Below are 15,491 nucleotides of genomic sequence, written 5' to 3' on the forward strand. Positions count from 1 at the left end.
AATTTAACAGAGTTCCCTCTTAGAACATCATACAGCCTCTCTCTAGATCATTTCCTGTCCAGGCTTTTATATACAATTTCTATAAAAAAAATGTATTGTATATTTATTAGAAATCACATAGCAGCCAACGGCTGAATTGCATGACATTTACATTAAAAATAGCATTATGAAAAATACATACATTTATAATTAAAACACTCAAACATTAAAAACATAAAAATAAATAAGAACATATTATAATTGCACTTGACTGGATTTGGAACAATATCAAAAATGACTGGCAAGAAAAAACAAACTACATTGCTTTTAGGATGTTGAGAAAGGGTAGGGGACTATTTTGAAATCTGTTGGTCCTACATCTAAAAGAGTCACATTTTGGTTGTCTTCTGAGAGTCATGTGGGATTGATACTTACTAGGTGGAAACCAGGGTGAGAACCTCACAGACGTGCTTGCTTTCAGGGCATATTCCTTGCAGATGTTTTGTCTCCTCTCAGACAACGGATCATTACCCTATTTTTCAATTTACTGATTCTATTTCATTGAAATATAATTTTGTTGGATCCACACATGGTCGTTCATTTACTCAACGGAACATTCATTCATTTACAAATCACCTTCAATTAACTAATTGGAATCATGTTCTTAATGAGGAATCTGTTAGCCAAGCGTATAAGTTATTTATTGATAAACTGTCTGTATTATATAATCGTTGTTTTCCCGTTAAGGCTAAACGTGTGAATTTAAGTTATAAGCGTATTCCTCATAAACCATGGATTACAACTGCTATTTTAACATCCATCAATCGTAAGGATAAGCTGTACCGTAAATTTAAATCTTCTCCAACAGATGCCAATAAGCGTTTACTAGTAAATTATAGAAATACTCTTACCAGTCTGATTCGTAATTCTAAAAAAATGTATTATTGTAATTTGCTCAGTGAACAAAAGCACAATCTCAAACAAACCTGGAAAATCCTTAATGATCTTTTAGGAAGGAAGCGAAAGCAACCTCTTCCAGATTGTTTTGATATAAATGGCACACCAACAACTAATCCTGAAATGATTGCAAATGGTTTTAATGATTTCTTCACCAACATTGGTCCTAAATTAGCTAAAAATATTCCTCCTACACATGTTTCTTTTGATCACATTCTGAATAATATTCCTTCACCCCAGAATTCACTTTTTCTTACACCAACGGACACGAATGAAGTTATCAAAACATGTGCTTCTCTTAGATCTGGTGCAAGTCCTGGATATGATGAAATTAGACCTGATATTGTAAAACATGTTAAACATCTGATTGCTTCTCCGTTGGTTCACATATTTAATTTGTCTATTTCTAATGGAATTTTTCCAGATGAGCTTAAGCACGCTAAAGTTGTTCCTATTTTTAAAGCTGGCGACTCCCATTTATGTAACAATTATCGCCCAATTTCAATCCTTCCTGTGTTTTCAAAAATATTTGAGCGTATTATTCACAAGAGACTTTATAATTTTCTTACATTTTATTCATTACTTCATCAAAGTCAATTTGGTTTTAGGACAAATTATTCATCCTACATGGCTGTTTTAGAGGCCTACAATATGATTGTTTCTAACCTTGATAAAGGTCACCATACTTTGGGTATATTCCTGGACCTCTCCAAGGCTTTCGATACGATCAATCATGATATTCTCATTGAGAAACTTCACCATTATGGAGTACGTGGAAAGGCTCTGGAGTGGTTCAGGAGCTATCTTACCAACAGAAAACAATTTGTTGTGTTTAATAATTGTAAATCTTCTTTAAGTACAGTTCAATGTGGTGTTCCCCAAGGTTCTGTATTGGGTCCCCTTCTTTTTATTATTTTCCTTAATGATATTGTTTATTCTTCGAAAGATTTGTCCTTTTTTATTTATGCAGATGATACAAATGCTATTATGTCCAATCCGAACCTTGATGAACTTATTTGTTCTGTTAATAATCAATTAACTAATATTTCTGCATGGTTCAAAGCCAATAAGTTGTCCCTTAATGTTCAAAAAACGAATTATATTATGTTTAAAACCGTCATAGCAATCGCACATACCACAATACTCATATATTTATAGATGGCAATGAACTTATTAAAGTAACTCGTACTAAATTTTTGGGTGTTATTCTTGATGAATCTCTGACATGGTATGATCACACCTCTTATGTTACCAATATTGTTTCAAGATATAGTGGAATATTATTTCGTCTAAAGCACATTCTTTCGTGTGATACGTTATTTACCTTGTACAATACATTAGTTCTACCTCATCTACACTACTGTAATATAATTTGGGCAGATCCTAACAATTGTAATTTGAATTCTATCTTTGTGAAACAAAAGAGAATTATCAGGTTATGTACCAATTCTAGCTGGCTGGCCCATACATCACCTTTATTTGGACAGTTAAATACTTTGAATATTTTTGATATTCATAAACTTATCAAAGCTTTATTTATGTATAATTTCAGTATTAACAACATGCCTTGTAATTTTGCCAATTATTTTGTTAAAAATATGGCCATCCACACTTATTCAACACGCTCATCCAATTTGTTTCGCCCTACAATATTCAATTATGATTTGGCCAGAAATACCATTAGAAGGAGGGCCCATTGCTCTGGAATTCTATCCCCGATGATATCAAAATCGCCTTGTCTCCCAATTCATTCAAACGCAGCTATAAAGATTATCTGATTTCTTTATACTCATAAATTTATTGCTTCATAAATGCCCTGTATCATAACATTCTATTTTGTACTGTATAAAGTTAATGCATTTTTTTTTCAATCGACTTTTGTTTATATGCTATTGCCATTGCCATCGTCATTGTCTGTCTGCACTAGTCCTGTCAGTCTGCCGTTTTCACCCCGTCCTTGTCTGTTGTCTGTAGGCGTCTTTTGTTTTTGCACCGAGGGCAATCATGTCTTACGAGCTTTGCTCTTGTGATTGTCCTACCATCCTTTTCTTGAATATTTTGTTATTGTATATAATATGATGGTGAAATAAACTTGAACTTGAAACTTGAAACAACGAATGAAGTTCAAGGGTAGCTAAGGAATCTGCATACTTTCTACCAAGGATGTATTTGCAAACATGTCTCTGAATTTTCTCAAGCTGGGCCACCTGCCAACAAGGAAACATGGTGAACTCCACACAGTGTCGACGCCCTACACTAGTGGAAGTTTTGGATGAGAAAACGGACATTTTGATGAGAATCGGCCAAAATGATGAGAATTTAATTTTCTCATTCTCTTGGATGAGAAACTTCCTGGTGTGTGTGTCAATCATTATTGTCTTATTAAAACTGGTGACAATTGCTAATCCCCGATTATTATTTTCTCATCCAAAAGAATGAGAAAATTAAATTCTCACCATTTTGGCCGTTTCTCATCAAAATGTCCGTTTTCTCATCCAAAACTTCCACTAGTGATAGGCAACATGCCAACCTTACGCGGTATGACTGCGACTTTAAGTTCGCGGTCGTGATTTTTCGCTCAAGTGATTAGCTTTGTTCAATGCTTTGTTCTTGATATTTTTGTAGCAGAGACGCTGTGAAAATATTAAGCTGTTGTGGAAGACGCTGCGGAAACTTTGCCACCGCGTCTGTTGCAACGTTATGACACCCGGAAGCTTAATTTCTTTCTGCAACCATAATGGGCCGCAATATATCACTAACCGCATAGTCCGAGGCAAGGTTCATTATTGTCAGGGTTAGGGTCTTAGGGTTAGGGTCTTATGGTTATGGTTAGGGTTAGGGTTAGGTGTTAGGGTTAGGGGTTAGGGTTAGGGTTAGGGTTAGGGTTTAGGGTTTAGGGTTAGGGTTAGGGTTAGGGTTTAGGGTTAGGGTTAGTGTTAGGGTAAGGGTAAGGGTTAGGGTTAGGGATTAGGGTTAGGGTTAGGGTTAGGATTATATTCGTATTTATTAGTACTAATATACTAGTAATAGTATATTGTGTGTATGCAGTTTATTCCGTAATCAATAAGTATCATAAACAAACACCTTTCTGGCACAACGAATCATAGCACAGTCGTGTAGGCATTAGACTATGGATACATAGATTGTGGGTTCGAACCCCAGGTAAACCGTTGTAGAATTTTAATTCTATCGATTTCTTTTTATTTTATTAAGTAAGAGGAAATAATAATGGTAATAAACTCGTGTTATATCTAGCCTCATAGGCCTATAATTACATGTATGTACTATGTGTTATCGCATTGCGGCCCATTATGGTTGCAGAAAGAAATAACGCCACCCGGAAGACGTGATCTTACAGTGGCTTTAAGAGCTGGGATAGCAATGTTTACACGTATTTATTGTGGGAACTGAGAACACATCAGACATATTGAATTGCATTTTGAAAACGGGGAATGTCCTTCTGATATCAACTAATTTTGATTTTTTGCAATTCGCAAAATGATACAAATTAAATGGCAAATTATTATTTTTTTTATAATTAACAGTCCTCGAAGTGAACTTTATAAATCTAATGATATGTACCTAAAGTGTATGTAGCTGGGATGAAAGGCGACCGTCAATTGAAAATTTTATATTAAAGATATACATTTTTCCCCAAAGGACCTAATATTTTTGGTGTTGGGGGGATCTATGTCAAAATGTTCATATGATGGACGTATTTTATCCCAGCTACATACATTTTAAAAGATTATAATTGGATTTATACAATTTACATCGAGGACTGTTAAATTTCAAAAATATCAATTTTTAATCATCATCATGTGTGTGTTATATCGCAAATTTCAAACAATCTAAATTATTTGATATCAGAAGGATGTTCCTCGTTTACAAAATGCAAGACGATATGTCTGATGTGCGCTCAGGTCTCAGATTGGACTTGAATTTAGAATTAGTTAACTTTGGACTTTGCACCGATACTTGACCAATATTTGATCATTTCTACACAGCAAGCACCAAGTCCGTAGTAGATATTAAAATGTTAAATTTATTCTAGCTTATTGACGACAAAAAAAAACCCTATAGTTCAAAATGGCCACTGGTCATGAGAATTCAGACCTTATCCGCGTTATGTTATGGTCTCTTCCACGATCAGTGTCAACAAGTTTTCTGAAATGTATAACAAATGTTCCAAATTCTCAGACGTGGTATGAACCATATTTAATGGCATCTCATTTTTCAAATTACGGTAAACATCGCAAAGACTTAGTTAGTACTTTGCAAGATGCATGGGGAGTTAAAGACGGTGATACGGCTACTTTTGGGACTGGAATATTAGGTAAGTCTTCAGGACTTGTAATGATTTATCCAAACAATTCGTTGGAATACTTGTGGAACTTTGTTTTCAATAACTATACATGATCAGTCACTCATGTTTATAATTTACGTTGATATCAGTTAACCTAAGACTTCTAATAATTTTTTCCCAAAGGGATCTTTGGAATACTTAAATGTGGAACTATGTTTGTTAAATATATATCAGTCACTCTGAATGATGCCATTATTATTGCTTATAATTTATATTTATATCCATCAAAGATATGCGCAGAGCTAAACGGCCATTTTGCATAGCGGCAAGAACATCATGCACACCCAGGTGATTTTGATAATTTCAGTTCTTAAAGACCTCTAAATTGTTCATTCCTCACATTTCTATTTTAAGGCGATTTTCAACCTAAAAGCCATGAAAGACCCTTGATTTTACCTGTTCACAGCTCCAAAAGACCCCATTTTATCGGTATGCCGTCAGCTCCGAAAGACCCACTACCTCAAAATGGCGGGGGAGCATACCCATAAATAATTTTATGATGTACCCCCCGAATACACACAAGTCCCCCTCTGATGAACGTCGTTAGACTTGCAAGGTATGAAGAATGGTATAATGTAGTAATGTATACCTACTTAATTGAGGTGCAGGCAAATCTCAGGCAACGATAAGGCACATACTACCGTTTAATGTGTTATTTTTCTCTTTTAGGAGGTTACTGGGCTGCCGACAAATCGTATGCATGGATCAAAAATCAACTAGAAAGCGTACCACAGAACAAGAAGGAAATAGTGTTTTGCAAGGAAATAAGTAGTGGAATAGACGGACTTTACGAATATATCCCAGACGGTTTCCGGCATTCATTTCTGATTCGACACCCTTATAAAGTCCTTTTATCGTGGGAGAAAACGATTAATCGTGAAATCAAAGATGAATCGAAGCGCATGCAGATATCTGAGTTCCCTGAATGTTGCCTGCCACCAGGGCTCTTCTATAAGGAACAGTATGATCTTTACCAACATGTGAAAGAGCATTATGAACCACACCCGGTGATTATTGACACCGATGACTTACTAGCTGATCCGAGTCGAGTATTGAAAGCGTATTGTCAGGCAGTAGGTATACCTTATAGCAATGACTTACTTCAGTGGAAACCGGGTAGAGAATGCATGGATCAACAATGGATGATAGCCAAAGAACAGATCATTGCTCAAAATTTTGGCAATCATCACGCGGAAACATTTACCAGCACATGTTTTGGTAAACCTACTAAAGTTCCCGACCGAGATGAACTTTCAGAAGGTGTTCGTCAATGCTCTGATGTATGCATGGAATATTATAAGGACATGTATGCAAACAGATTGCAAGTCTAAAGACGTATAAGAAGGAGAATTAAAAAAAAGTCATTATTATATATTTTAGACATTTCGTCGGGTGTCGTATACATAGTGACGTATGTTGATTTTTGTCATTTTTATGAAAATTGGCCAATGTATTGTAAATAGTGAGTAGTATAATATTACCAAGATTTGAAGCTCAAGTTTGCATAATTAATTAGTTAATTAATTATGCAAATGACGGATGTTGATATATTACATTACCCGACGTTTTACATAGTGGCGTATCTAAACATCCGTCACTATGTAAAACGCCGTTTACTCGGAAACACAACTAAATTGTATGGCGTATCTGTCACATCCGTCACTATGTAAAAACATTATTTTTCAATTTGAACGTACGTAATTCAATATTGTTCATTGAAACCTACATGATTTCTTGACGGATGTTGATAACTGGGTTTAAACCAAAAACTTTTACGTAGAGCAGATATATCACTTTTAATAAATTTTAATGGTTCGAGTTGATTCGACAATTATTTAGAGACATTATTTCAAAGCTTTACAATATAAAAGGGATGATTAAGTAATAAAAATATGATCCTTTTAATGAGTAGGTTATTGAAAGATGATCACAATATGTTCAGAGGCGTTTAGAGGCGGCTTCAAATTTACAGATAATACAGTGTAAATTGGTAAAACTGAATACAATCATTGGCGTTTTGTAAAAGAAGTTACAGCTTGTGCGATTAGCTATATCATGAGTGAGTACTAGTAAGATCAGGAGTAAATACTCAAATACAATATGCCATGTATGTCGTGGGCACTCGTGACGAGTCGGTTTTATCATGCAAAAAGCGTTTAATAATAAGAGTAAAGAACCGACGGATGCTTCGAAGTCCTTCCTTGATCCGACTTTTATGCGCAAGACATAGTGACGGATGTGTGACGGATGTCCATAGATCAACACGAGAGACCAGATTAGCGTGCGCGATATTGGCGCAAGACATAGTGACGGATGTGTGACGGATGTTAGGGTGCAACGTTTTCACGTTTTTACATACTGACGTATAACTTTGTAATCATTTTACTGATTTAATAGCGAATAATTCTTCATGTGATAGATGTTTCAAGATACTTCAGATACTAGTTTTTTAAAATACAGCAACTTTTGGAGTATTTTACTTGACAGTGTTCTGCTATGGTTGATCACAAATCGGCGTACTCTTTGATCGCGTCTAACTCAAAAACTTTTTTTCTGGCGAAGTTTAACATCCGTCACTACATGTATGTAATACACCCGACGATTTACTTCAGATCATTGCTCAAAATGTTGGCAATCATCACGCGGAAACTTTTAACAGCACATGTTTTGGTAAACCTACTAAAGTTCCCGACCGAGATGACCTTTCAGAAGGTGTTCGTCAATGCTCTGATGTATGCATGGAATATTATGAGGACATGTATGCAAACAGAGTGCAACTCGAAAGACGATCGCTACGAGTTCAATTCAAGTCAACTCGGGAGTGGTGCCGCTCTGATCTGACGTATGAGAACCTGAAACGGTTTTTGTCGGTGCTGAGCAGTAAGATTGGCTTTCATATTTATGCCGCTGCCGCTCACCTGCGTGCTGCTCCGCTTGCAGAAAAGTACAAGCGGCATGATGAAGCGTCATGTCGCGCAGCGGCAATTGGCATAAATTATGAATCCAGTATTATAGCAGCCTTAAGTAGTATTTAAATTTGAGGCGATCTGAAATCCGAGTCCGAGTCGAGACGAGTCCATTTGTATCCCGAATTTGTATACGAGTCCGAACTAAGTCCGAGTCCTTTCTGTCTGAGTCCGGACTCGAGTCCAAATCCCGCGTGCCGAGTCTGAGCCAATCAAAGTCCAGCAAAAATAATACCCGAGTCCGGACTCGAATCCGACTCGAGTCCGGACTCAACCTAAATTATTTGGCGGATGGTTATAATATGAGAGAATTGACAGCCCCTAATTAAAGCCCCAATGTACGATTTCCTTCAAATTTTAAATTTGTTATTCTATACTCAAAATGCTGTCGGGAATGATTTCTGTCCATTTTGAGCTGAAATAACAAGGTAAAGTAAAAAAAAACCTACTGGTAGTTCTAAAAATTCATGAACTATGTTCACCGATTCCATTTAGGTGCAAGTTGAAGTTGTGACATGAGTAAACATTACAAAAATGCCAAAACATTAGGAAATTGGACATTAATGTGAAGTGAAGTCAACAAATTTCAAATCAAATTTTAGATTAATTTGACATTTTTAGATAATCATTTCACATTTTACATGGATTGTACTGGATTCGGCTAGAGTCCGAGTCCTTTTGTGTCCGATTCCACTTTTGTCCGACTCGAGTCCGGACTCGATTCGATACATCTGGCCTCGAATGATACATCGCTGCAAAGGGCAAAGTTTAAACAAATTATACCGATACTTGGCCTGACTTGTTTACCATGTCTACACTGCAAGTACTAAGTCCGTAATAGATATACAAAGAATAAATTTATTTTATTCCAACATGATTAACAAAACCTCCTATTAATGAAAATGGCCACGGGTCAAGAAAATTCGGATATCAGCCGCGTCATGTTATGGTCTCTTCCACGATCAGTCTCAACAAGTTTTCTGAAATGTATGACGAATGTTCAGAATTCTCAGACGTGGTTTGAACCCTATATGCAGGCATATCATTATTCAAATTATGGTAATCATCGCAAATCCTTAATTGGTATCATACAAGCTACGTTGGGACTTACAGAGGGTGCCTGTGATACGGCTACTTTTGGGTCTGGAATATCAGGTAGGCCGTCAGGACTTGTAATGATTCTCCAAAGGTATCGTTGGAATACTTCTGGAACCTTGTTTTTTTTTTAATATCAGTCACTCTGAATTATATTTGTTAACCTGAAGGCATCATTACGCTTTACCTGAAGCATCATAATGTTTGACCTGAAGCATCATTACGCTTTACCTGAAGCATCATTACGCCTTACATGAAGCATCATTGCGCTTTACCTGAAGCATCATTACGCACAGCGTCATCATCCCTATATTTTCGTGTCAAAAATTGCCGTGATAGTACGGCGGATCCTCTTGTTTTTCAACAGCTACGCATGGCGATTTTGTTCGAGATAGGCCGAGCGACTCAGACTAAGCATACCATTTACACGATATGAGATACCACAGAGCCTGCCACAGAGTTTCTATTCTACATTTTCACGATTTGCGTATGATCAGTACCCCATATGATATTGCCATTACAAGAAAATTCGATTTGTTGTCAGGTAGAACCCAGGTTTTGTTTCCAATACACTAACTGGAAATGCAATACACTAATTAGCGGGGATTGCTGTTTGCTGTAGATATATTTTACTGCATTTTATCCATAACAATTTTGAAATCGTTCATCAAAATTGTGATATATTCAACTGTTTGAGTATTGCAATAATATAAAGGAACACGTGTTTAGAAAATTAAATCACAAGTCTATACAATGTACATATCGACACAATATGCCACTTCTTTATCTGCGTCAATAATAGAATATTGATTTCAATCGAATTGAATACATCTCTCCATTTTGAGTTTGTACTTCACCACTGAGCGATCTAGCGATCGATTTCTAACCAACCAGATAACACTCCTTTTCTTGCGTTAGGTGAAATATCAATCGCCCGTCGCTCACCAACGGAGTATTAAGTTTATATTTATACTACAGGGTGTCGACACTGTGTTACGTTTAACCTTTAAGCATTATTACGCTTTACCTGAAGCATTATTAAGCTTTACATGAAAGGTCAATACGATTTACCTGAAGCATTTTTAGGCTTGACCTGAAACAGCATTATGCTTTACCTGAAGCATCGTTAATGTTTTACCTGAAGCTTCATTATGCTTTACCTGAAGCATTATTATGCTTTACCTGAAGCATCATAATGCTTTACCTGAAGCATTATAATGCTTTATCTGAAGCATCATTACGCTTTACCTGAAGCATCATTATGCTTTACCTGAAGCATTATTATGCTTTACCTGAAGCATCATTATACTTTACCTGAAGCATCATTACGCTTTACCTGAAGCATCATTACGCTTTACCTGAAGCATCAGTACGCTTTACCTGGTGCATCATTACGCTTTACCTTAAGCATAGCTTTGATTTTGATAGATATTTATTTTATTCTAAAGACCAGCAATGTCGAAAATATGTTCACCTGACCCCTTTCAGCATTGAAAGTTTTGAGATATGGAGGGTTTAAAGTTCATACAGAGCTCAAAATCTAAAAAAAAAGTATAACATACCTATCGATGACATACACCTTCTGCAGTTATAAGCAGAAAGGCCAAAGGTCACAATTTGATCTCTACATGGGTCAAACATGAAAAATGGTTAATTTGACCGTTATAACATGGTGACAAAGATCAATGTCCATTGAATCATATAGACCTTGACCTATATAAAGATAGTTCAGTTCCGGTAGCTTAGTGGATAGGGCCTACCGTGCCATTTACCTATTGGTATTTGACGTCTCAATGTTTTGAGATTGTCAGTCAGGGCAACCTCGGACTAGTATAAGCATGATAAAGAATGACATAAAGTAATGTTTATCCTTGTCATGGGATGGGGACGATAAAGACAAAATTACAATGAATTACCATCATTTAATGTCTTATTTTGTCCAAATATAGGAGGTTACTGGGCTGCCGACAAATCGTATGCTTGGATTAAAATCAACTAGAAAGAGGACCAGCAGGCAAGAAACTCGTGTTTTGCAAAGATATCAGTTGGGGAATAGACGGACTTTACGAATACATCCCGGACGGTTTCCGGCATTCATTTCTGATTCGACATCCGTATAAAGTCTTCGAATCGTGGGACAGAGTGATTAATCCTGCTCACGCCGACGATGAGTCGAAGCGCATGAAATTGTCTGAGCTACCCGAATTTTTGCTGCCATCAGGATTCTTCTATAAAGAACAATATGATCTTTACCAGCATGTGAAAGAGCATTATGAACCAAACCCGGTGATTATTGACACTGATGACTTATTAGCTGATCCAGGTCGTGTATTGAAGGCATATTGTCAGGCAGTAGGTATACCTTATAGCGATGACTTACTTCAGTGGCAACCGGGTAGAGAATGCATGGATCAACAATGGATGATAGCCAAAGAACAGATCATGGCTCAAAATTTTGGCAATCATCACGCGGAAACTTTTACCAGTACATGTTTTGGTAAACCTACTAAAGTTTCCGACCGAGATGAAATTAAAATGAAAAAACGTCAATGCTCTGATGTATGCATGGGATATTATGAAGACATGTATGCAAATAGGTTGCAAGTCTAGAGACGAATAAGAAGGAGAATTGGAAAAAACACATTATTATATATTCTTGAAATTTACTTTTTTAACAAACACACATTTGGGTTCACAATTGGCATCCCTTTTAAAAATCTTTTCTTGTTTTATTTTATTTTATTTTCAAAGGTTATATATATTGCTCGGACAACATATTATGAGGACAATGAAAATGACTCCATTTTTGATAAAATAAGACGTTTAAAATTGATATTCCGCAAAAACCAACCCAATGAAATGAGGTGTGCCTGCTTTGAGAGAAGGGATTGTAAACGCTCTCAATGCATATAACGTATACTGTTGTTGTCCTCAGAAAAAACTCTGCATCAAGTAATAGAAATTTAATGGTTTTAAACATATGGATAAAATCAGCCGCTTCCTTTTTATATATTAGTAAATTGTGATATCACAATTCATATGTATATCAACAACAAGAGAAATATTTGGACTAAAAAAAAAAAATATTTTGATCTTAGAATTAGTATATTCAGGTATACAGCGATCAATATTGTATTTTAATATGCAAATAAACAATTTCAATGAGACGGTAGCTATAACCTTTGTTGACATTTAAAGGCCGCGCATTTATACATGAATCATAAATCATCTAGATGATCTATGCATGAACGAAAACTCTCCCCTATAGTGTCCACTTCATTTACTTACGTCATCAGCCCGCTGCCTTGAAAATTAATTTCGCTTCGAACGGGGGAAGGACTCCTACGAGCCCGAACTTCACCAACACAATTTCTCTTTTTCAGGAGAAATACACATAAAAAATTGCAACGAGTGTCAACTCGTAATGTAATAATTATAAGATTCGGACATTTTCGTGACTATTTCTTGACTTTTCTATTTAATTATTTCTTTATTTAAATTGTAAAGAAATAGTTATGAAAAGTCAAGAAGTGGTCAAGAAAATGTCCGAATCTGAACTAAATCTTGACAAATGAACTTCCTAAAACTGGCGTTGAACGAAGCACGGTATATTTGGAATATTTGGGGCAATGCCACATTTAAATAAAATGCCACAAAAATAAAATGCTAGCGTGAACAATAGCCATGCATGAGGAGTGACACAAGTCAAGAACTTGTGCACCTAGGCACTATAAAAGACAACCACATGGGCCAATCAGTGGTTTAGGAACAGCAGCTTAGGAACAACAAGAATGAAGGGGTACAGTAACTTTAAGCATCAGACACATGACGCTTATGCACTCTGCTCTTGAAGGATGGTGCGCCGTTGTCAGTTACGTCTCCGACTACTCCATCTCGTAGGCTATTCCAAGCGTGAACTGCAGTGTGGATGAAGGTCCCGCCAGTAGATATGGTTCTAGAAACTGGTACTGTGAGAGCATGACAAGACATGGACAAGCTGGAGCGGGTAGCTCTCCTGACTACAAATGGCTTTGGTAGCAGTGCCTTCAGATCTGGAGGGCACAAGCTGGTGTGTCTTTTGTAGAGGACTGTTGCTGTAGCAACTTGACGTGTTTGATGGTGAGATGTGATGTTCAGCTCTGTAATCGCTTCCTTTTCGCTCACACCTATGATTTGAAGGGCCTATCTCTGAAAAGAGTCTAATAATCCTAGAGTGGTGGCGCTGGCACTCCTCCAAGACAGTGAGACGTATTCCACCACACTGCGAATTTGGGCCTTGTAAACAGTTGCTCTGCCTCTCACATCAAGTTTGTTTGAAACTCTCATCCGAGCACCCAGCTGTCCTGCTCTGGATGAGACGTTGAAGATGTGTTTTGTCCAGGTCAGCTTGCTGTCAACTGTGACTCCCAGGATCTCCAGTTCTTCCTTCTCAGCCAGATCTAGCTTGGTTGGATTCCTCTTCCTTGATATTGTCATTGCCTTACACTTTGATGTCTCGAAGTTCACCTTCCATCTGTCTGCCCAAATCCTCATTTTCTCCAGGTTTCTGTTTAGGCTAGCAGTAACAGCTTCAGGGCTGTCTCTAGATGTAATCTCGGAAAACAAGGTGGGATCATCTACGTAGTGGTATAGCTGGTTTTCACGCTCATCACCCAGGACATAAATGAAGACAGAGAACAAATATATGAAAAGGTTTGACTACAAAAACGATTCTCTTTTAAATGCATCTACGCACAGTTCCACCTCGATACACCTGAGTACACAAACGTTTCCAGCACAGCGAGAATGAGAGCTGTGTGAGATCTGGTTGAAAAATAGACATCTGTGATTGTTCTCTTCATCCAATCAGAATTTTTTTTTATATCGAACGAAAGCTAACATTTCCCCCTGAAAACACTTTTTGTCATTAGGTCACAGGATAACACAATCCAATATTATAGCAAGGAAAATATGGCAATTCTGTTGAAAACTACCTATCCCAGCACAATATTTGACTGAAATGTAGGTTTTAAAAGTCAAAACCTCAAGTGTTCCTAACAATATTTTTCAAATGTTATGTTATTAAATGAAAGAGCACACTTATATTGTCCATATACCAGCGTCATTAGAATAGGCAATGGCCAATTCTCTTTCAATTGCAAATCTTGTGCAACAATTACTAGTTTCGCCTGTATTGTCATACGGTTGTAAATTCAATGAACTATGACTTTGCTAAAGAGCGCTTACAAATTGATATGAGTGGGCCTAATATTGACCATTGGGGAACTCATGCATTGCACATCGCTACAGAATGTGCAACATATGTTGCGCTGAACGCGTGCTCTTAGAAGAAGTTTGTACATTGAAAGACTTTGCACAGAACACCTTACGGGCTCAACAATGTGTCCTGCATTGGGATTTCTATGGTGCAAGGACACGGAAGAAGGAGTTTTAAATGCTTCGCTGAACTTGTTTGGGACACTTCAATTTTGAAGATAGATGTAAAAGATAGGAAGAAAAATAAGAACCCTAAAAATCATTATTGCTTCTTCGTTTTTGATACCTGTATAGGCCTTGGAAATGAGGCGTACGAATGTTCGTAAATGAAGAACCTACCACACCACTAGGGCCGGCATATGGTATGCTCAAACTTGCAACCCGGACTTGTAGACAATAGAATATGGTACTGATACGCACTAATTAAGACCTATAATAATAATAATAATAATAATAATAATAATAATAATAATAATAATAATAATAATAATGATGATGATGATGATGATGATGATGATGATGATGATGATGATGATGATGATGATGATGATGATGATGATGATGATGATGATGATAATGATAATTATAATTATAATAATTATAATAACAGGCTGTATCAAAATAGTTGTTACCCATTATTTTGCAGTGTTTAAGGGATCTAGAATGAGCGTTTATGGCGTTTCGACAGTATTTTTTGTGGGACATGAGAGCACCTCAGACGTATCGAATTGCATTCTGAATACGAAGCATGTCTTTCTGATATCAAATAATTTTCATTTTTGAAATTTACGATATAATACAAATTTTATGACATATTATTAAAATTTGATACTTTTCAAATTGTTGATATATAACAGTCCTTGAAATAAATT

General features: G+C 36.6%; 3 protein-coding genes across 3 annotated transcripts in view; all 3 read left to right on the plus strand.

The window, feature by feature from the left end:
* The first annotated feature begins 5,025 nt into the window (after positions 1-5,025).
* On the plus strand, positions 5,026-6,633 carry LOC140143862 (uncharacterized). The gene is made up of 2 exons (XM_072165676.1): positions 5,026-5,272; positions 5,972-6,633. Exons 1-2 carry the CDS (start codon positions 5,026-5,028, stop codon positions 6,631-6,633), a joined length of 909 nt encoding a protein of 302 aa, XP_072021777.1.
* A 2,537-nt stretch (positions 6,634-9,170) lies between these two features.
* On the plus strand, positions 9,171-11,973 carry LOC140143872 (uncharacterized). The gene is made up of 2 exons (XM_072165686.1): positions 9,171-9,423; positions 11,363-11,973. The coding sequence occupies exons 1-2, from the start codon at positions 9,171-9,173 to the stop codon at positions 11,971-11,973; spliced, it is 864 nt and encodes a 287-aa protein (XP_072021787.1).
* A 2,962-nt stretch (positions 11,974-14,935) lies between these two features.
* Positions 14,936-15,491, plus strand: part of LOC140143877 (acyl-coenzyme A thioesterase 1-like) — a 31,480-nt gene continuing 30,924 nt past the window's right edge. Inside the window, exon 1 of the mRNA XM_072165701.1 lies at positions 14,936-14,981. Coding sequence (XP_072021802.1) covers positions 14,936-14,981 — 46 coding nt within the window. The remainder of the gene's footprint in view (positions 14,982-15,491) is intronic.

This window comes from Amphiura filiformis, chromosome 2 (genome assembly GCF_039555335.1).
Source record: "Amphiura filiformis chromosome 2, Afil_fr2py, whole genome shotgun sequence".
Classification (NCBI taxonomy): Eukaryota; Metazoa; Echinodermata; class Ophiuroidea; order Amphilepidida; family Amphiuridae; genus Amphiura; species Amphiura filiformis.